Source organism: Periplaneta americana, chromosome 2 (assembly GCF_040183065.1).
Source record: "Periplaneta americana isolate PAMFEO1 chromosome 2, P.americana_PAMFEO1_priV1, whole genome shotgun sequence".
NCBI classification, from domain to species: Eukaryota; Metazoa; Arthropoda; class Insecta; order Blattodea; family Blattidae; genus Periplaneta; species Periplaneta americana.
In genome coordinates, this window is record NC_091118.1 from 111,986,089 (window position 1) to 112,008,028 (window position 21,940).

At 35.9% G+C, this 21,940-nt stretch overlaps 1 protein-coding gene across 4 annotated transcripts; it reads left to right on the forward strand.

Annotated features, from left to right (window-relative positions):
• The first annotated feature begins 19 nt into the window (after positions 1-19).
• Positions 20-14,015, forward strand: LOC138694506 (LETM1 domain-containing protein 1). 4 transcript variants are annotated; one of them, XM_069818286.1, is made up of 6 exons: positions 20-201; positions 4,733-5,089; positions 7,372-7,660; positions 10,516-10,662; positions 13,303-13,527; positions 13,681-14,015. In XM_069818286.1, the coding sequence occupies exons 1-5, from the start codon at positions 128-130 to the stop codon at positions 13,477-13,479; spliced, it is 1,044 nt and encodes a 347-aa protein (XP_069674387.1). In that variant the 5' UTR covers positions 20-127; the 3' UTR covers positions 13,480-13,527; positions 13,681-14,015. The 4 variants fall into 4 exon arrangements, with proteins under 4 accessions (XP_069674387.1, XP_069674386.1, XP_069674390.1 ...); XM_069818285.1 differs by having other exon boundaries at positions 13,303-14,015; XM_069818289.1 differs by having other exon boundaries at positions 36-125; positions 13,303-14,015.
• The last annotated feature ends 7,925 nt before the right edge of the window (positions 14,016-21,940 follow it).

Below are 21,940 nucleotides of genomic sequence, written 5' to 3' on the forward strand. Positions count from 1 at the left end.
ATGTTGGCCACATTGTTCGATATTGCTGTGTTTCTTATGTTTGTTCTTTCGTCATAAGAAAATTCGTCTGCTGTGAAAGGGCGGCAGAAGCAGAACAAAAACAAGAATAAAACAACTGTTAGCAAGTATGACAACGTTGTTAGTTAGGACGAATTGGTGGAGAGTTAGATGTTATCAAAGAATGATACTGTCCGAAAATAGGTCCGTAAATTCTTACCTTGAGAACGTGTGATAATGCAATTGTGTTCCTAACCATTCCCAAAACGATTTGTTTTAAGAATAATGATGTAGTTACAGATGAAATTATACTAAGTTCTGCTCAATACATACTTTCTCATTAACATTAGTCAACACTAACATTGATTTTGGTGTGCAGTACAATAAGTTGTTAACTGATAACCATTAAAAAAATGATGTAGGTATTGCCATTACAAGTAGTTGAATTTACACTTATCACACAAACTTCTTAAAACCAATAAATTTCGTACCAGACAAAAATCTTCGATATTCTCAACGTATTCATGACACGTTTTTTAGTACTTTGCTGACGTGAAATATTTCCCCAATGGTAGAAGAACTAAGAAACCTGTGAATAATACTGTAATATCGATACACTGAAGAAAAAAAAAAGTAATTGCCCCTCTTTCCTGTCAGTAACCTTCCAGTTAACTCAACTCACAACTAATTGTTTTATAGTGTATGAAGAATTTATTTCCAAAACTATTTAAAACATACCCCACAGTATTCATTAAGGGAGAGTATTACTCCGCCCCAACCCCTCTTCTTCGTATCCAATTTCTTGGGGAGTGAGAGGTAACTTTGCTTTTGTCTCCCACGATTAGGATTGACATTCGCAGAGGCGGCCTAAATGTATGATGTAGCCAGTAAAACAACATCATGACAAATGACAAATATCATTTTTAAAATATAAATGTAATGAATGTCAGTGATCACATATCAACATGGATTCAGATACATTATAAACTGTTACAAGACAAATTAACATACATTCAGACCATGTATACATATTGTTACTATAAAGGTTTATTCACTGTTTATACAGAACACATGGCCCAGTTATTCAACACACAAAACAAACTAGCCTACACTTTTACGTGACTTCGTCATTAAGTTCATAAAAAATGTATTCACTCTACAGCATTATAGAATCACAATGTTCAGAGCAGTGGCGTCGCGTGACATTTTGACATAGGGATGCGATTTTTTAAATGGTTAAAATACAGTAGTCTGCTTTCGTTATATGCGGGAGTTGCGTTCCTGGAAATAGCTGCTTATTGATGAATGTTTGAGTTGAATTTTCAAATTTTCTTTAGCATAAGTTATAAGAATATTTTCCGGGCCGAACCCTGACCTTGTTTACATAAAACACGAAGGACGAAAGCAAGGCAAATAGAATAGGAGGTACTGGCCAACAGAAACACCCCACACTACTCGTGACGTCATCTTCCGTTAAGGCTGGGACTTGTAACATACCTCGTACTACGGAAACAATGCACTGAAGATATTTACGGCATTCATATAAAGATCAGTGTGATCTCAGATAATTTTATTATTATTTTGGGCTCTTTAGACATTGTTAAAATATTTATTTCTTGACAATGAGGATATGAAAATAATACAGAATGATTCTCTAAGAAGAATATTATGTATTGTGCTCATATTGTATAGTTGGCGATTTCTTCGCTGTTTTACGGCTAGTTGTAGACGATTTACTTTTCTGCCCTTGTCGGCATTTGTCGAGAGCTTTCGTAATGATCGAGTTGTGGAGTATCATTCAATAACGAATGGATCTATAGGCCTACTAGAGATCTTTTCGTTCAGCATATTAGCAAATGTTTGTGCTACGTTTTTGAACATGTTTAAGGTAGTCCCATGCTACTCCTCAAAATACTTTACAAATTTGTAAACCACACGAAGCCAATCAACAGAAGGACGAATATTTCTCCGTGAAACACATTGTAACCAATCGGATTTCTTAAAATTCACAGTTCTTTTTTTCTTCATTATAGAAGAGAAGTATTTCTTCTGCAATAGGTACAAAAGATGACAGGCTAACATTTCAATCAATTCACTTTTTTCTTCACCACTTACACGACGTACACCTCCTGAAGCAGCTCCCTCTATAATGACAATTGCTTCTCCCTTCATTGCTAGTATACCAATGAACATAAACACATTTTGCCAGGAATTATGAACTTTTTTTTCCTCAGAGGAGGACCCACAGGCAAGCACCACAGCCATAGGTTTGTTGTGCAACCTCCTTATGTTGGAATGTTTGTTGAAGTCCATTAAGGATTGCTCTTCAAGCTTGATTCACTGCATGGTGTCATTGTATCGATTCAACCACAGCCTCCAGTCCTGACTGGAGACCTGATCCTCCACCTTCCTGTGATGTTCTCCGGCCTCCTCAGATCGATGGCATTTGTTTGCAATTCATGTGCCTGAATCTGCTGCATCCTTAACCAGAAGAACAAGCTACACTCGATTCCACGACTCACCAAGGTGCCATCTATCCAAGGGAGCTACACTACCCCAGTTGCCCACAGTTCACTTAAAAGCCCCTGCGGCTCTGCTGGATATGTGCAGCTCCTGCAGATATGCCACCTATAGGCAGATCCTGGAACCACGTCCGCCATGTCCTCCTGGTCGACCTATAAACTATTCAGATGATTAAGGGAATGATACTAATGAAGGCGAAATTAGTCCGAGGTCAAACCCCGAAAGTTACCCAGCAATTCTGCAATTGCTTCGAGTGATTGAGGAAAAATCTCAGAAAAAGCCCCAACCGGATTTGAACCCGGGCCCACTTGTTTAACGGCCAAGAAGGCTAATCATGACTCCACAGTGGTGGACAATTATGAGCCTTAAAAAAGACGTTCTTAAATGGTTTTGGAACTAAACTCTTTGTATATCTTAAATCTGTCAAATAGTAAGAGAAAAGAATACTGTAATCTAACTCACTGGTCAACAGTCTTTCGTTGCAAGTATTGTGATAAGATTGTAAAGTGGTTTCTTGTTAATGATGATAGCTTATATAATGCAAATTTCCAGGTTCTGTGAAAGTGCATAATCCGAGGCGATACTCATATCATTCACTGTTTTTTTTTTCTTTTGTGTGAATGAGTGGGTGTGTGTTTGTGTATGCGTGTGATTTGGGGGGGGGGGTTCACGGAAAATACTGGTCTTTGTTAGCTTTTTTATGGCTTGTTACTATAGTTATTTTAGAGCAAAGATGAAGCTTTTAAGCTGTGATAAAATCAATAATTCGTTTAGGAGAAAGTAAACTCTGATCTGAAACCCTGATCCTCCAGATTGGGGGTTTTGGGAGGGCTAGTAACCAGCCCTTGTAAAATACTATAAATACTAATACTATGACCTCTACTAAAAAGGAAAGATGGCATGAAAGCGGAACAGGCCACTCAGCCTAACTTCTCTGGCAGTACTAATACAATGTAATAATTACATATTGTATATGTAATGGCTCGGATTCTGCACTCAAATCCCAGGTTCTTTTGTTTATGGTGACCTTTCTGTTTGTTAATACACCTTTCACCCATTTGTTCCGAGCATTCTTGGATGACAGCTCCGTTAGCCTTTCAAAATATGGCTCTTGACGAGTAAATTACCATATTGTACTAATTTTATTCAAGTCTTTTTAAGTACCTATATATTAAATTATTGTAGAGCAATAATTTTATATTTCAAGTGAAAATTGTTCTAAATACCAGTAAATTGATTAATAGGTACTGGTAGTAAATATGAAGAAAGGTGAATAGGCTGTTTACACATAGAAAGATGGCACACCAAAACTAATTTTTCAGTATCAGGGATGCCGAAAACATATTTTGATAAAAAATTCTCGAAATTGAGTTTATGCAGCATCACAGTTTTTTATCTATTGAAACTATAAAATATGAAAAGTTATCTTCAGTATTGGAAGTCTTAAAGTGCTGAAATTAGTTGATTTGCAGTAACTATAACAACAGTGATTTGTTTAACAACATAAACCACAAAAGCAGTTCAGAGTAAATGAGATAGTTAGATGACGAGAATGATTTAATGGTGCAAATTTCACAGGATCTGCTGAGTCTTGGCTCCATGGCCTGGCAGCTCTCCATCGAAGCATGAAATATGGTCAGTGGCTTAAATGCTGATGAGATGGTAATCAGAATCATAATTTGGCTAGAAGAAAATTTAGAGCGAAGTTCTCGTAGATTATTCCAAAATGCTAATTTAGAATTTACCAGAAAATATCTAGACGAAAACTCTCTGTTAGGATGGAGAATGGTGACAAAGCCAGGAAGTAACCAGAGAGCTTTGTGAGACATGGTGATCACTGATCAGAAATAGAGAAGTAACTTCTTGGGACCCAGTTCGCAACCGATCAGCCATAGCCAAATTTCTATATTCATTTGGTTTATTTGAGACCATTGCTTATATCTGTGCATGTTAGAATAACCTGATTGATAGCCACACATTTTAATGTTAGAAACACACCTGTGATAAGTTTCCATTGCTAGTTTCATTTCATCACTGCTCCATTAGCTTCATATTATCATCCAAACTGCTCTGAACAGCTTCCGTAATTTAAAAGTGTTGTTAAACAGAGAATTAGTTATATAGAAACATAAATTGATGCAACACGAAAAGAAAATGAATCTATTGAACTTTCCATTACTTTGATGTTCTTCAATTAATATTTTCGTTTCAGATTAATTCACGATCACCAGACATCTGAAAAACGAAAGAGTCCTAAAAATGTTAAACAGCTTGCTTTGTCACGCTACATGGAACTTGTCAAAAGCTACGAGAAAGTTTTGGAGAAAAAATTTCCAACTGCTATGCATGTGTATCGCATCTTCATGGTGGGCATCAAGGAGTTTTACAGGGACATGAAATATTACTTCAGAATCCATAGAAAACTGACCACATCGCCAAGAGGATTCGAGTGCCTTACGAGGAAGGAGATCGAACTGTACCATCAGATGCCAAAAGATATGATAAGAGTAGCTCCTATGCTCATTTTGTCTACCCTGCCATTTGCAAATTACATTGTTTTTCCCTTAGTGTAAGTATTTGTCTCAGAAGTACAGTACTGAATGAACTAATTACGAAGCAGATGCTTGCTTTGCGAAAAGACCAGACTTCGACTCCAATGGCGACCTCCCTTGACAATAAAAAAAAAAGTATGAGTGGAATTTGAGATTCCAGTATTTGAATATGAGGTTGTGAAGTCATTCAGAAACAGAGTTCTTGTACGTGTTATAGGATAAGCTTTCCTACTTTACTTCCCTTCTGAAAGAAGTCATACTAAGAATTTTCATCATCCTTAAAAATCCCTTGTTCTTGCCTGGTTTTGAACCCATGGCAAGCGTAGTAACCGTCAGACCACCAAAGACATCAGCCCATCACATCCCTACTTCTAAATCGTGTCTGTTGTTGAAAGAGTCATTGAATAAAAATGATCTCCTCCTGCTTCTTTTTTGTGTTTTTTTTTCTTTCTGGCTTGAGATCTATCATTCAGAAAGAATTCCCCCCCCCCCTTTGCTGTTATTTATACTCGCTTTAACATCTTTGGTCATATCGCGAGTTAATCTTTGGTTGAAATCCGAAGGCCTGTGTACTACTGTTGTTGAGACTGGTTCTATTGTTGTGAACTAGATGGCAACTGTAAATGTATGACTGATTTGTTATGAATATGATTTCGGTGATGAATGAGGGGCCGGTGATTTTCAGGGATGTTGTGGCCCGAATTTCCTGGCATTTGCCTTAAGGTTAAGGAAAAACCCTGAAAAACCTCAACCAGGAAAGTCAACCCAACCAGGAATCGAACTCGGGCCCTCTGCATAAGAGACCAGCATGCTGACCCCTACACCACAGAGGTGGCAATTCTTCTTACACTCTGCTAACCTGACAATATCTTATTTCTAAGGTGTGAGCCCCTGTAAAGAAGAATTCATTAGAATGATGACTAAAGAGTCCAATTCTGACGTAGGCAAGAAAATTCTGCTTAGAGCCCTCATACTCAGAGACAGAGACGAGCTTTACTTCCTGTCAAAAGGAAGCCGTGCTAAAAATATTCATCTGTGTTGAAAATCCATTGCTCAGGGCAGAATTTAAACCCACTAAACTCTGATCTACTGGAAAGCATGCTAACCAATTGACTGTGGAAAACAAAAGTAATAGTCAAACATAGGGGTGTCCAGCTAGAGGTATTGCTAGATTGTGGTGCTCTCTTTCTGTAATTCAGTCTGTGATTTCTTCTCACAAATGAGATGGGAGTTCAGTCTCTGGCAGATCATTTGAGAATTATGGTGAATAGAGCAGCTGTGGAGAAGGCTTCTCAGAGTTTTTCTGTCATTCTTATTTCATTGTCGGTCCCTATTATCATCTACCCTCCCTGAATGGAGGCAATAATTAAAGAATTGCATTAAATTTACTGGGGTGCGTTGTAGGGTCAAGTTAGAGCATTGTAGTGCAAGCAGAAGATCGCGGGTTCAATTCCCAATAGGATCATGGATTTCCTCCATTGATCCAATCCTTCTGGCTGCAATGTAACTTGAATTAATTTAGCCTCTAGCAGAAATGAGTAAGATAATAAAAGGTAAAGATATCCCATTTACGTGCCATGAAAACAGAACTGAGTAACAAGGATATTTAAGACAGCAAACACATAGACATCCCTACTACTACTAATTCCGATTGCAAAGGTGAGAGCCTTAACCTCCCACTACCCTGTATGCCTCTATGCCCAAGGGATAACTTTATCAACAACTTTTACATTACATTTACTCCATGGTTGGGAAGTTCCAATGCAGTGACCATATCTGACGCACTCTAGAAATATTATTATTGATCACAATTGAAAACAGCAAAAAGTGGCATTCATTTTGAGTCCATAGTAAAATCGAAACATAACTGTTATATGTAATGGAGTTTATAGTTATTATCATTTACAGTTTTGTTTTTTTACACGCTTATTTACCGAATTTTCAAGCAAAAATGGCTAGTTCAAGCTGGTGAACGATCACAAAAATATTTCTCTCTCTCTCTCGCTCTCCTAATTGATATAGTGTTAAAAGTTATGTAATCAAGATGTATCATTTATTCTCTAACCAAATTTTGGTAAAATCACTGGGCAAATTCAGCAGCTTTCATGTAATTTTATGTCTTCAAGATTTAATTTTTGTACCATTGTTTAACAAATAATAGGTCTATTATTTCAAAATAGATCTAATTTCTGTATTATTTTCCATATATAACATATGGCTTCATATGAATTGTAATATGGCTTTGTTAGCGACTATTTAGGTAGAATGTAGAGAAAACAATCACCACTCTGATTTACAGGTACCTTTTTCCACGGCATCTTCTGTGTCACCACTTCTGGACTCTGCAGCAGCGAATGGAATTTGCAATGGAGACACAACGTAAGAAGCTATACAACTACAAGCCAGTGTTCCGATGCCTTCAAGCACAGCTCGACACATTGCAGGGGAGAGCAGAGCACAATAACTGGGGTTATGTGTTGGGACTCTTGGGCAGTGGTGTCCACCCAAAGCCTGAAGACATTGTTAAGTCTATACATCTATTTCGTGGTGATCCTTACCACCTCGCATACCTGTATCCTGGACACGTGGTAACTATAATTAATCACTGTAAACGTAGTACAATACCAATAAAATTGTGAGATGATCTAAATAATATTGCAGAAAGTATTTGATGCTGCAAAAATATATGTTTTAAAAGGGTTTCGCCTTCATTACATGTGGAAGCAGCAATCTAAAAACGTGGTATTTTAATGAAGCCTATTCTAAATTGTAGGTCTTAACATGTTTCAAATAGGTGCCAAAGCTATTGACGAAGACATTCATTTTTAAAACGAAATTCAATGGTAAAATTTTTCAAGTTGATGCTTATGCTCTGAACAAATGAAACAATTAAACCTTATATGATTTTGCTGTAAAATTAACCATTCTTTTCTGTTAAACTTACCTAACATTTTATTAACACCAATGACTTTAGAAACGTGACAATGAAGCAAGTAAATTTAAACCTCTAGCTGCCTCTGTTTCAGTTAAATGCAAATGTATTCCTAAACAATAACTGTGCATGCTTACAGGTACAATAATATTGTTGTTGGATTAGGTGTAGTATGTGTGAGGACGCGAAAAATATTCCAAACCAAAGTGAAAGAGAGGACGTGTTGCATTTAGAAAATAGAGCATTATTTACTGGTTTGTATAAATACAACCTTTGCAATTAGCTCTTCCCAATCTGTAATACTTATTAATGTCTTTTCTACATTTCATTAATAGAAATAAACTAATGGTTAGTACTATAATAGCTTTAATGTTGTAAAACCAAGATATTTTTTCCTTATATCTTGCTTTAACATGCTTGGAGACTCTCTCTCCCCCTCCCTCTTCATCCCCCTCTTGTTAATAAATATTTTTTTAAACAATCTTCTTTTTCTTCACCATAACATCACAAGACCTTCCCTTAAGCTTTGCCCCTCTTGTCCCGTCACTCCTGTTTCTGCTCACCCCTCAACTACACTCCAATGAGAGGCAACAGAGTCCGGTGCAAGACAGAGTGTATTCAGGAAATGGTTTCAGTTGTGTTCACACAGTGTTCATTACGTCATCATCATTTGTAGTGAGTATGTTATTTCGAAAAGTTCATACAGTAACAAATTCGAGCTTCGTGGTAATTACTGCAAAGTCTTCGGAAATTGATCACTGAAGGTTCGAAGCAGAATAAACATGCAGGCCAAGAACGTACAAGTGTTTAAGAAAGGTTCACCTTAAGTTGTTACTAGGATTAGAAAGTTCATGTTCTAAGAACACTCTTTAATATGCATTATGTCCTTAAAATGTGATATATATATCCCCACCACCCCCCAACAAAAATGCACCAAATTTGTAAAATGTAAACTTTCATTCATTCTTGAGAAGTTGTGCTTGTCTCCATATCTAAAGTAAGGGATGATTTAGAATTCACAATCATTGTGTGTCGGATATTCTCCATGGAAAAATTGTGACTTACCTCTCAAGATGTTTTTGTAATGAGAAAAACTTATTTTAACAACACAGAATCTTATCATTACATTATTAGATTATAATTGCTCCACACAAAAAGGTACATCTTTAGAAAGGCTCATGTTCAAATAGTAAAGGGAAGAAGAGATCAAGCACAATACATATTGTAAATTTATTTCAACTCAACAATAATAATTCCTTTCTACAATTCACCTTAAACGCTCTCGTCAACAATAGGATTTTCACTCAACACAGTATTCATTATAGCACTCCACTGACGGCAATGACAATTTACTTGGACTATTACGAACAACAATGAACTGTTAATCTTAACTAATATTTACAAAGCACTATTTACAAATCAGAACTATCAGTTCTCAGTTCACAGTTCTTCTAGCTCAGTCACTCGAGTTCACAGTATCTCGAACCACAGACCTTCAGAGACAGTCCACTGTACTCGAACTCAGGTCCCTCCAACTGCGGTCCACTGCACTCGAACTCAGGTCCCTCCAACTGCGGTCCACTGCACTCGAACTCAGGCCTTCGGATGCTGACACAGTTGCGGATGCACACTCGAGTCGAACTCCGGTGCACAAGACTGGCTTGCTCTGTTCACTGGCTTACTGACTGAACTAATCATGAATCACACTCTGTCTGTCTGAGTTCCCTCGCGCTCCTTTTTTTTTATAACCACAGCGACGTAGCCTGGAAAGTTCGAATTCCCGATTTTTCCACTTCGACGGACTTCTCGAAGAGTCGGGAGGGTCCGTCCCCCCTTCACTCCGCACGCAGCAGTTGCGCGCGCACACTCCCTCGCCGCGTAGGCCCTTTCCCCTCTCTTCTCTCCGCCGCGCGCCGTCCCTCAGTGCTCCGTGGAGCCCGCGCGATCTTCTCTCTTGCGGGACGCTGGTCGTGAGTTCGAATCTCACGTCGCTGTCACAATATGTATCAGACACCTGAAGCCATAAAGAGAATATATGTATATTTATATGTTAGTAAACCAGTGTATGTTAACCAAAATAACTCAGTTTTAAGCCATTTTCAATATTTTTAAAGTTTTAATTTTTTATGAGCCCAGTGTTAAAATATGTTACAAGTTAGGCATTAAATTATTTTTATGAAAATATGATGAATTTATTTTAAAGTAAAAAGAAATTATTTATATATATATATATATATATATATATATATATATTTAAATTTAAATGCGCAATGAAATTAATTTACGAGAATACAAGATGTACAAAAAGAGATAATTATTCAGTATAGGAATGATGATCTTTTAAAAAGTATATACAAATGCTTAACTTCAAAATCATGATTATTAACGTTTGAGAATTGGACGTCATCATTTTCATCAATAAAAATGGAATGCCAATTTGCAGTAGGTGTAACATATCACATTACTAACAGCACGAGTAGCAGTAGAATCACATGGATGTGTGTGTTGCAGAAGGGGTTGCTGCGGATGCACAGCATGCATATGGGCTGGAGACGGCGCCACCGACTGGCTGAACGAGCACAGATCCTCCATGAGATGGACATGGCTATTGAGCGAGAAGGAGGACTCTCCAACTTGTCCCAAGAAGAACTTCGAATGGTATAAATATGATTCACATTTGAGATGCCATTAATGAAAAGCATTTTAGGAGAGGAAAGATCCAGGATAGCTCAGCCAGTTAGGTAAAGCCTTCTCATTAAAGAGACTAACAAATTAAATGTATTTAAATAGCCATGAGCACTTAGCCTCATTGAGTTTCTTTATGACTGTCTTTAACAACAGAAGGTGGGAGTTAATTAGACAGGCCTGAAACTTCAATTTGTAGGCTAGAGGAGTATTTCAGACAAAATTATCTGTGAAAACCTTCCAGACAAACTGGATCGTAGGGATTTCATAATGAAATTACATTCTGAACAGAAGTAAAATGTTGGGTATTCCATCGTATTCTGGAACCTGGCATTTTCAATGTTTCGGAACTACACACGGATTCTATCATCAGGGCAAGAAAGATACTCTGTTGGGTACATTATGTTTGGCTACTTTGGCTACTCCAAATAGTGAATATGTAACGGAAAACTATGCAAGAGATTTTGCTAATGTTTCTGCAATTGTTATGGGTTGAAAACAAAAGATTGTGAATAATCAGTCTTTATAAAATGGGCTTACTGTTCATTGACACTTTATTCCGACCCCTTCATTTCAGATACATACTGTCATATTTAAGATAATAATTTCTAACTTATTTACTTTTTAAATAAGAATTCTATAAATTATTTTCAGCACGCATATTGAATTAATGCAGAAGTTATGGAAAAAATAAATAGTGCAGTAATGTGATAACTGCAGTATGGATTATGATGCTGTGTTCACGTCTAAGTGATGTGTAAGAAGCAGCATAAGTAGTATCGATATTTAAAGTCATATTTTGCAAATGTACCTCTGATTGAGGTTCTGGCTGATACATCTATTATCAGGCAGTACGTCAATGAAAGAAGATAGTGGGGAAAGAGGAAGGGCGGAGAAAAGAAAGGGAATATAGAAAACGTTAATCGAGAAATATGAAACGAGGGTGCATTAGGGAAGAAAAACAGTATATAATCTGAGGAAATGGTGTTTCAGTGGGGGTAAAAAAATAGCAGAGATATCTATATAGTGAAAAGACGTAGTTGAATAGATACACTTTCTCAAGTTTATGGAATTGTTTTTATAAATACAGTGAACTCTAAGATCAAAGTTCTAAACCAAGTTAAGCCAGTGTTCCTATAGAATGAGCGCTAATGTGATTATGTTCTAGAAGTGTTTTCTCCAGTAAATTTTAATAAGATGTTAAGGTCAGTAATATTCAGTTTTTTCTGCAACAAGTCTATAAGGGTATAGGTCTTTTATATGAAATAAGTTTAAAATTAAATTATTTGCAAGGTATTAGTTAGCCTAGTTAAGAGAAGTGATAATTGAAAGTGAAGGGACATGAAAGATATAATTGAGGGGTTGTGGGCAAGAACATGGTAACCCACAATTTATTGGTTTTGAGAAAAATGAGGAAAAGTAACTGTGTTATGTATTCCAAAGAAGAGAAATGTGGGTTATCGAAACAAGTATAACAAGCCATCTCTTGGGGATAGACGCAAACTACCTCGTCACTAGATAGAGCATGTCCCCTAACATATTATCGCCATGTTAGTTCAAAATTCGTCTTCATGTGGGTTACCATGTTCTTGCCCAAAACCCCTCAATTAAGAACATGCACTTAGGTCACAATATGTCAGTGTATAAAGTTTGTAAATAGTGTAAGGGACTGCTGGCCCGAATACAGAAATGTGAAGGGTCAGCAGGACAGAATATGTTAAGTGAAATATATCTATATTATATAGCCTACATATATTATCAGGAGAGAGAGGGGGGGGCAGGGGGAGGGGGAGAGAGAGAGAGAGACACACACACACACACACACACTTATTTCTAGGTCCCTTGAACCAAGTCCACGAGCTTCCCTCATGGATGTGTAATTAATTATATCTGCTGTTGATCATCAGATTAATGGACACCTCACCATGGCATTACAACTTTGTCAATCAACTTTATGTAATAAATGAATGGAGAAATACTGGAACTATAGATCAATTAGTAGATTAAGGGTGTTTGAGAATAAGGTTCTTACGAAAATATTTGGGGTTAAGAGGGATGAAGTTACAGGAGAATGGAGAAAGTTACACAATGCAGAACTTCACACATTGTATTCTTCACCTGACATAATTAGAAACATTAAATCCAGACGTTTGAGATGGGCAGCGCATGTAGCACGTATGGGTGAATCCAGAAATGCATACAGAGTGTTAGTTGGGAGGCCGGAGGGAAAAAGACCTGTGGGGAGGCCGAGACATAGATGGGAGGATAATATTAAAATTGATTTGAGGGAGGTGGGATATGATGATAGAGACTGGATTAATCTTGCACAGGATAGGGACCGATGGCGGGCTTATGTGAGGGCGGCAATGAACCTTCGTGTTCCTTAAAAGCCATTTGTAAGTAAATAAGTAGATCAATTAGTAGTAGCATCCCAGCAAAATTCTCAGAAGCATCCTCGTATACCAGAAATTCCATGAGATATTTCAGGACTCGAACTCAAATTTACAGCATAGGATGCCAATAATGCTCTAGCAAACAGTTTGTCCTTCATCAGGACATACACAAATTAATGTAAAAATTGATTCAGACTATACGTAACTTTTTTTTTTTCAGGCGTGTTTTTTGCGAGGCTTGAACCCCATTACTATGAAGAGAGAGGACATGGTGTACTGGCTGAGTCAATGGATGTCGGTCTCCAAAGTTGTGGACAGCAGTTCTCTTTCTCTGCTGCTTCACTGCCCAATACTTCTTGGATACAATCAACCCTCGAATTGGATTCTCATTCACTGAAGTTCAGATTACTATATTCTGTGAGGAATATAATTCATTGAACACCTGGTAAATGTAAATATTACTTAAGTATTGAAGAAGATAGTTTTTCGATTATTGCTATGAGATTTGTGGTACTTTTAACACTATCAAGAAAGAAGTTTCTATCTCATTCTTTTTGTCAGTTCAACTGTAAAATAGATTTGTCTGTATTGACTACAGAGGCAGAGTACTTCCCCAGGAAGCTGTGATAATTAGACGATAGTGGAGATTAGAATGATGACAGAGAATATCACGAGTAAATGTGCCAACATTGTTTTTCACCAAAAATTTCTAATATTATCGTCTGTACTTGGAATGTGATCTCCAGTCTGGAAATCCAAAGAACAAACCATGAGTCTGGTAGTACGCAAGATATAGAAGTAGTACTTGTATTAAGATATATTTTTTAATTCATCTTAAAGAGTGGCATGTTTATAACACGTTTTGCTGAACACAGACTACTTCACCTGATTGTATTACCACTTACTTTCTTAATAAAACATTTAGTGAACAGATGTTTTCTTCTTGCTGATACTATAGAAGGCTGAAATGTGTTGGTTGTTGCTTTCTCAACTACCGAACATCAACTTTGGCTTTGTCTGAAATTTACCTTTGCAACTCACAAAATACTTCTGAAATAGAATTTGACTGAAAGACCCTTAATTATTTAATGTTTACTATTCAAGTACCTATTGTACATCTGGAACCAGTTTAAACCAATTTACTCCAGGAAAATGCCAGATAATACTACAAAATAATCACAACCAGCACCTTTTCTTTCACCAATTCACAATCATGCATCATCTTACCAATGTATTCTGCTACCAATGAATAGACCAGTCTGAATTCTGTATGTTTTCCAATTTTTCATGAAGTGAATTGTTTTACTTTCTTCTTCTATGTTCGGCTTAAGGGGTTAGGTACAGCTTACAGCAGTAAAATTTTTGGAAATATTCAACATTATTTTTACGATTTAAAAAAAATTATATATATATATTTTTTTTTTGAAAATTCAAAATGTGCAGTTCACTGTGCAGTGATGAAGCGTTTCCTTCATAACTCATAAACTTGTTAACTTTTTATGTTCTCTCTCTTTTATTTTATTGCTGAAACTCATGTTTAAAATATCATGCTCTCTCAACTATATTCCTTAATAAATAATATTTTTATTTTGTATTAGAAGAAAATATTGATATTTGACCATTTTGTAAAATGAATTTATTTTTTATCAGACAATCTATCAAAGATGGAGAAGTGATCTTGCATCATATTGTAGATATGACATGCATTAATACACGCAAGAAATTTCATCACAGAATGTTGGCTAGTTTTTGAGTTATGTGAGAAACTCTTCATCACTGCACAGTGAACTGAATTTTGAAAAAAAAAAATGCAAATAATTTTTTTTAAATCGTAAAAATATTTTTTTCATATAGCATAAGAATAGTGTTTACACGTACTAATTTTCATTATTGTACAAGATACCAAAATTTTACTGCTGTAAATTGTACCTAACACCTGGTTATGCATAAAGCTTTTACTTGATGCCAGAGCAGAAAAATGTCGGGGTACAGTGTAACAAATACTTATTTCTGACTTCAACCTTGCTAGTCACTTGTTAGTTTGTGTGGTTAATGAAAATGTTTAAGAATGGCTGCTGCATGTATATCTAGTTTTCTACTTCATAAATTACTTGCAAATTTAAAGATGTAGCTTCAATGGGTAACAAAACTAGGAGATGAACTAATACACCCACTTTCTCCAAGCAAATGTGAGGTTCGTAATTTTAAACAGGTTATTACAGACTACTTCCAAATAAGTTTAATTCATGAAAACATATTCAAACCATATTACAGTATGTTGATATTAAATTTTCCCATAATAGAGAAATACACAAAACTACATATACGTGTGTGAGAGTGTGTTTATTCACCTAAAATGTCGCACAAAAATTCTGTGCCTTAATTTTATTCTTACCACATATTTTAATCACAATCCAATACTAGTATCTACAAGTTCTGGCATCAAGGTGTGGTCTACCATAGCAATGCACTATTCAGAGTTATGTATCAGTGTCAAACAGAAACACGTGTAAATTAAAAGTAAACTTTATTTATTAATCACATACATATTACAACTTTGTAGCCTGATAATCTGGCCATAATTTTTGTACTGTTCATGAATGTACAAGTTCATAAAAAGTCCAATAAAAACATGTTTACACTTGTTCATTATATAAATCTTGTTTCATTAATTTTACACACGAATATTGCACACACAAATTATCCTACTGAAATGGTGTCAGGTAAACTATCACCTCCAGGAATTTCTTCTTTCTTCCACAAACTTCATGTAATGACTGGGACGATTTTGGAAACTTTCTCTGATCATTTTAGAAATCAATAATTGAAATATATGGAGGAAATTGAACTGTATAAATGTCATTACCTACGGTTACACCAGAACTCTCTACCTGTTCAACTCCTTATCTTACTTCACAAAACACTGCAACAGTAGTACATACAATCAAAAGCAACAAATTAAACATTACAAATTGTTCCAAATTATAGGACCAGTTTTCTTGGAATGGTTTTCTAAATGGTCTGAGAGGTCTCTAAAATAATATTGTGAAATACCTCCTAAATAAATGTATTGTTTATAATAATTCCTTTAAAAAGGAACATAATTTTGGATTGGTAAGAGAAAAAAGAAACAGATATAGCAACAATGTTGAAATTTTCTCAAACTACCTGGAATGCTCAGAAAACAAAAAAAACTTGAATACACTATGTTCATTACATAAGTAAATGAAAAAACTGAAGCATCTAGCACTTGTTAGTAGATACTAGTTATGGGCAGAATCAATAATTTGTTTTTGAATAATATTAAAAATCGAATACAGTAAAATCCCTCGTAACCGGTACCCAAATAACCGGCAATATCAACAAGACACCTTTGGCTGGGCCAAAAAAAAAAAAAAATGTTTAAATCTGCCACATTACCACAGTCTGGACCATCAGTTTTGCCATATTAGGAAGTTCGCAGGAATTTTAATTTTCAGTGAATACTCGGAACCTAAAATTAGTGTACAATTTGTATTGTGTGGTGTGTTTTAATAAAGAAAATCCACACAGTTTTTATGTTTCTTTATGTTTGGGCCGTCAGTGTTGCCACATTAGGAAGTTCGCATGAACTTTAGTTTTCAATGAATATTCGAACCTAGAATTAGTGTATTATTTGTGTTGTATGTGTTGTTTTAATAAGAAAAATCCACACAGTTTTTATGTTTATTCAGTTATGAGCAGAGCAAGTGATGGAGAAATAAGCTTCACATGGCTGCAGTTTCATTTGGCACCATGCAGTATGAACTTTTTTTTTTATATAAACCTACCACTATTTATTCAATTATCTGGAAAAATCTCATATCCGGAACTAGCCTGGTCCCTTTGGTGCCAGTTAAGAGGAATTCTGCTGTAATTTATTTGAATAAACGTTTTCGAATACTTTCATCATTTGAATAACGACTTGATTACTCACCAACAGGTTCTCGCTTCTTTTATCCAACATCCAGCACGACAGCGATGATAGCAGTAACCTGTGACAGCAGTGTAATGTGATAGCACATCAGTTTATATATATATTTTTTATTATTCTAATCACGTGCTTTAGCTATCTGCAAATTCCAATAAAGATGTTGATTTCTCTGTTTCGTAATTAGGCGAGAGAAAGAAAGAGGAGAGAGGTGAGACACAGAGAGCCAATCTGGAGCAAGTCTTTATTGCATGCAACTATTGCGAGATTAGCCTAATGTATACGATTGATGAGTACTCGGTATTCTCAAAAACTTCTTCTTCTTCAGTCCCTTCTGCTGCTAAGCGTCGGGTTCGCCTCTCTCCGTCCATTTCATCCATATTCTCAAAAACTTCCTTCTCTATACTGTTCCTTTCTGTTCTCATTCTTCACTTCTCACAGCATCTGCCATCCGAGCAAAGTATTCGAATACTTGTGCACAATTCGAGATATGTCTCGAGAACTTACAAGAATCAGGTTTTTTTACTCGAATACTCCCATCACTATTAGCGCATTTCAACTGACAGATCAAGGTCAAGCAGTGGACTGCATTTGCCATGTGTGCTTATCCCATTCCTGGACCATTCTCCTCAACTAAAGTCAGTTGGGACAGCCAGGATTACCAGTGCTTCAGTTCAGTGACCTGTGCGAGGTTTGTACATTCATACGTAACCTTGATCCGCCAGTTTGAAATGTGCTGAATATAGTACTCTTCTGGGGAACATTCATGTTATGTTTTGTATTATTATTATTATTATTATTATTATTATTATTATTATTATTCATATATCACAATTGACAAACACGAAGAATTATTTTTTCTCTTGTTTGATCACTGCCTTCACGAGAAAAGTAAATACTGCAAATTAAGAAACTATTATACATCTAAGGCAAACATTTTTCTAATTATGATCTCACCACAACAAAACTTTAAATTTCATTGTCAATATACAAACAACTGTAAACTCTGCACTGATTCACCAGACCTGTATTATCATCTTTGGAACATAATCATTTATAATTTACATCACCAATGCTTCCTAAGAATATTCGTAAAATGGACGACAGTCTAGTACAATGTCCTTTAACACAGCTGAAAATAAAAAATGTCAACATATTTACCTTAAACTAGGAATTCTCGAAATTACACAAATAATTTACTTTTCTGAATATCATTCAGAATTAAAATCACACAATAAAAGATACAAATTCATAAAGATAATATACTAGTAGAAGCAGGTATACTACAGATATGCAATAATACAAGAACCCATTACAAAAATTACTGAATACAAGAGGTTATGAATATTGTTCTTGCCTCAATATTATAAATACACACATTCAGATCTTATATTCAAACTTCACAGTATGTACTTACCCCTTAATATATGGTGTTTAGACTGATGTTTATATAAGGAGGGAGAGAAGGTGATGAGAGGTGTCTGGCAAATTAATATTCATGGTACGGCATCTAGAGGAACTGTCTGTAGTAACATTTCACAGCCTAATTTGATACTTTGTCGTAGGCCTATATACAGAAAGAAGAATAGGTATCACTTTATATTTTAAAATTCTAACAAATATTTATTGAAGTTCAGTTGATGAAGGTGCATGCTCAAAATGAAATATGTTGTCCAGAGGTGGTTCGTCTTTAGGGGCTAAGTCCCATGATTTATTTTAAAAATTAATAATTTTCTTAATATTGTCTTACGAATCTCTTCCTAAGCATAGCACGGTTCCAAAAGTTGAAGGGTATCCTTGTGGCAGGGGCTAGTCCAACCAAGTCCCATGGCTCAAGTTTTTACTCTGTTAAGCTGTACTAGTTTACACTATCTGTGAAATCATTAAAACCTACTACTGCATATGAAAAAACAATTTAGCAAACAGTAATACAGCTTCTTTGAGGTACCTCAACATGAAACAGCTGCAGATTTTGTGCGCGCGCACGAACGCACACGCACACACTTTCTGCACAAGTATTTTGTAAGTCAATCGTATTGATGTATTTTTAAATACTCCTTTTTCTTCTTTGACCCTAGAAGAAAAGTCTGAAATTGAAAGACCTTGTTCTCAACAACTTGAAACTTTTTAAGAGTGGAAAATTGGAAACTTACAAAATTGGACTTTTTCAACTTTCTGGTTTGAGAGATAATCATAGTTAAAACTAAATGAACAAATGATTTGGGGGGGGGGGGGAGTGAGCGAAACCAGTTGAACTTTGATGAGAATAAGTACCAAGCTTCAATATCTGTCTGAACAAATAAATAACACTTCTCATAGAGACAGCCAAGTCAAGTATGGTTTTTAGGTCATGTGAACACAGAAATTTAACTGGATCATAGTTATCATGTATCAATGTGTCGTTTACAATGAAGAGTTGATAAGAATAGGCAAGTTTCAGGGAATCCATTCTGAAGTTCTGTAATATCTATGAACTATCTCTTAGAGAACATGACAAAAGGAAAGCATCATATAACCACGGTATTTTCATAGATTTTCTCTCTGAAGTAGTAAAGCTGGACAATGTTTCGTATTTAACTCCAAAATTCCACTATTAAAAAAAAAAAATGCAGAATGAACTGTTGAATGGCATGTATGTTATGTATAAAATCACAATTAAGGGGAAATTGAAAGTGTAAATTTCGCATCTGTATAAGCTGAGGAGGCAACAACAGGGCTGACCCTTGGGTGGGGCAAGTCAGTCGCCCGAGGCCCCGTAACTGGGTAAAAAAATTCAATCTGTCAACTAATAATTAAAATAATGTCACTCCTATGTTCTTGTTACAATTTTTACTGTGAGAAACTTAAAAAGAAATAGTGAAATGAATGTTGAGATAGCTTTTGTATATGTAACGAAACCAAATTGTTGACAATAATGTTAATGTATGTGGCTCAAATGGTGCACCGTTTGTTGAAGGTTTAATTACCGACATGTGTTGTACTGAATTGAACCTTGATTTCGCGTGTAGTCTAACAATATATACTGCAATCTTTATTATTGGCACAGAAAATGTACTTCATTTTGTATTATTTATAAACAGAGAGGGCCAAGATAAACCGAACCTGATATTCGATATAGAAGCACGCATTAACTCGATTGTTGCAGTGTTTTCTTCACAACCAAGCTTTAGCATTACGCCTCTCCCTGCACCTTATCCTCCGTTCAAGATCAAGGTCAATGTGCGTTATTATTGAGTTATTTTTTTTTAACCAATGCCACCGCCAGGTTGTCTTTTCGATATTTTCTGGTATTCTGTCCTAGCAGTGGCTTAGTTGTAACTCACTTCTGAGGTTGGGGTGCCAGAAAAGCGGAGTTAATTACCCCGATGATATGATAATTATGATTATGTGGTGCCAGGAGAGGTCTTAAATCTAAACTTAACCTAAATTCCAGACCATGGACGAACACAAGAATAATTCCCTTTAACTGCTCTAACTGGGAATCGAACCCGGGACCTCATGAACTACAGCCAGAAGCTCTAACCACTAGACCATGACGCTGGTTTATTATTGAGTTGTATAAAAATGTAAAATAAAATAGCCTTCCAGTTCTAATGTTCATTACTAGGTTTGGGTTCAGTTTGTCTTGGCCCATCCAGTACAACAGAATCTGTTATTCAACACACTGCCAGAGTTCCTGATTCAAATTCTAGAACTTGAAGGACAGAATATTAAACTATTATTATTATTAGTATTAATAATAGTAAGTAGTTGTAGTAGTCAGTAATATTACTGTTGTGTTATGCTGTTAGCTTTGTGGTTATATTCAGTTGTCACAACAATTGCACCGAGTTTAAAATAAAAATAAGCTCACATTCGAACTTCTTCTCGGAAGTAGTGAAATGGAATAATGGTAACTATTACCAGTCATTACTGGATTGTTGTATGTTTACTGAATTCATTCCTTTAGTGTTGTGTGTGTGAATTATTTTTTCTGTTGTTATTTTCTTCTAGTGCTGTCATAATGTCGGGCAGAGAAAGGGAATGGAGGGGGAATAAATATCAGTCGGGAGCTGAAAAATTCCGCAGAAAAAGAAAGCAGGCGGAATTTTAAAAGTCTCAGAGGGGGGCAATTGATAAGTTTCTGAATGCAGGTAATAATGAATCTGTGACAGGGCAGTCTACTGGCAATTTTAACATAGAGAGTAATTTCCGTTATTAATAGTGTCAGTGGTGAATGTGCAAGTCTTTCAGATTCTATTACTTCATCTGCTATTCATTCCGAATGTTTACCCCATACCTCATCTTCTCAACAACAGGATTCACCACTATCTCCTCCACAATCACAATCTCTTCTGCCTCTACCATCTAAATACTCAACTAACTAATGCTTTGGATGATCCAGGAACCTGGCCTGCTTTCATTGATGCTGGCTTAAGAGACTTCTTATTGGAAAAAGGACCAAAACAAGTTTCAGGCAGTTATAATTTTCCCATGGACAGTAACAATAGACATTTTTCTTCAGAGTTATACTCTCGTATCTTGGTAAATGATGAAAGATGTACAAGAAAGTGGTTAGTTTATTCAAAAGAAAGGAGCATGTAAGGTGCATTCGTGAGAAAGAAACCCATTTACATTATCTTGGACCTAGAATTCAAAATGAAGTAATCAAACTTCTGGGTGCAGCCACTAAAATCGTATACTTGACGCATTAGGCTCGCCAAATACTATCCTGTAATCCTTGACTGCACTCCTGACAAGAACCACCAAGAACAGATGACCCTGGCTATTAGATATGCTGATATGTTAGTTACACCCATTGTTGTTATGCAGACAACACTTTCCAAAGTGTCAAAACTTATGAAAAAAAACTAGTGTTGACACTGAATCCAAATAGTTTTTATACATTAAAAAGTGTGAAATATATCTG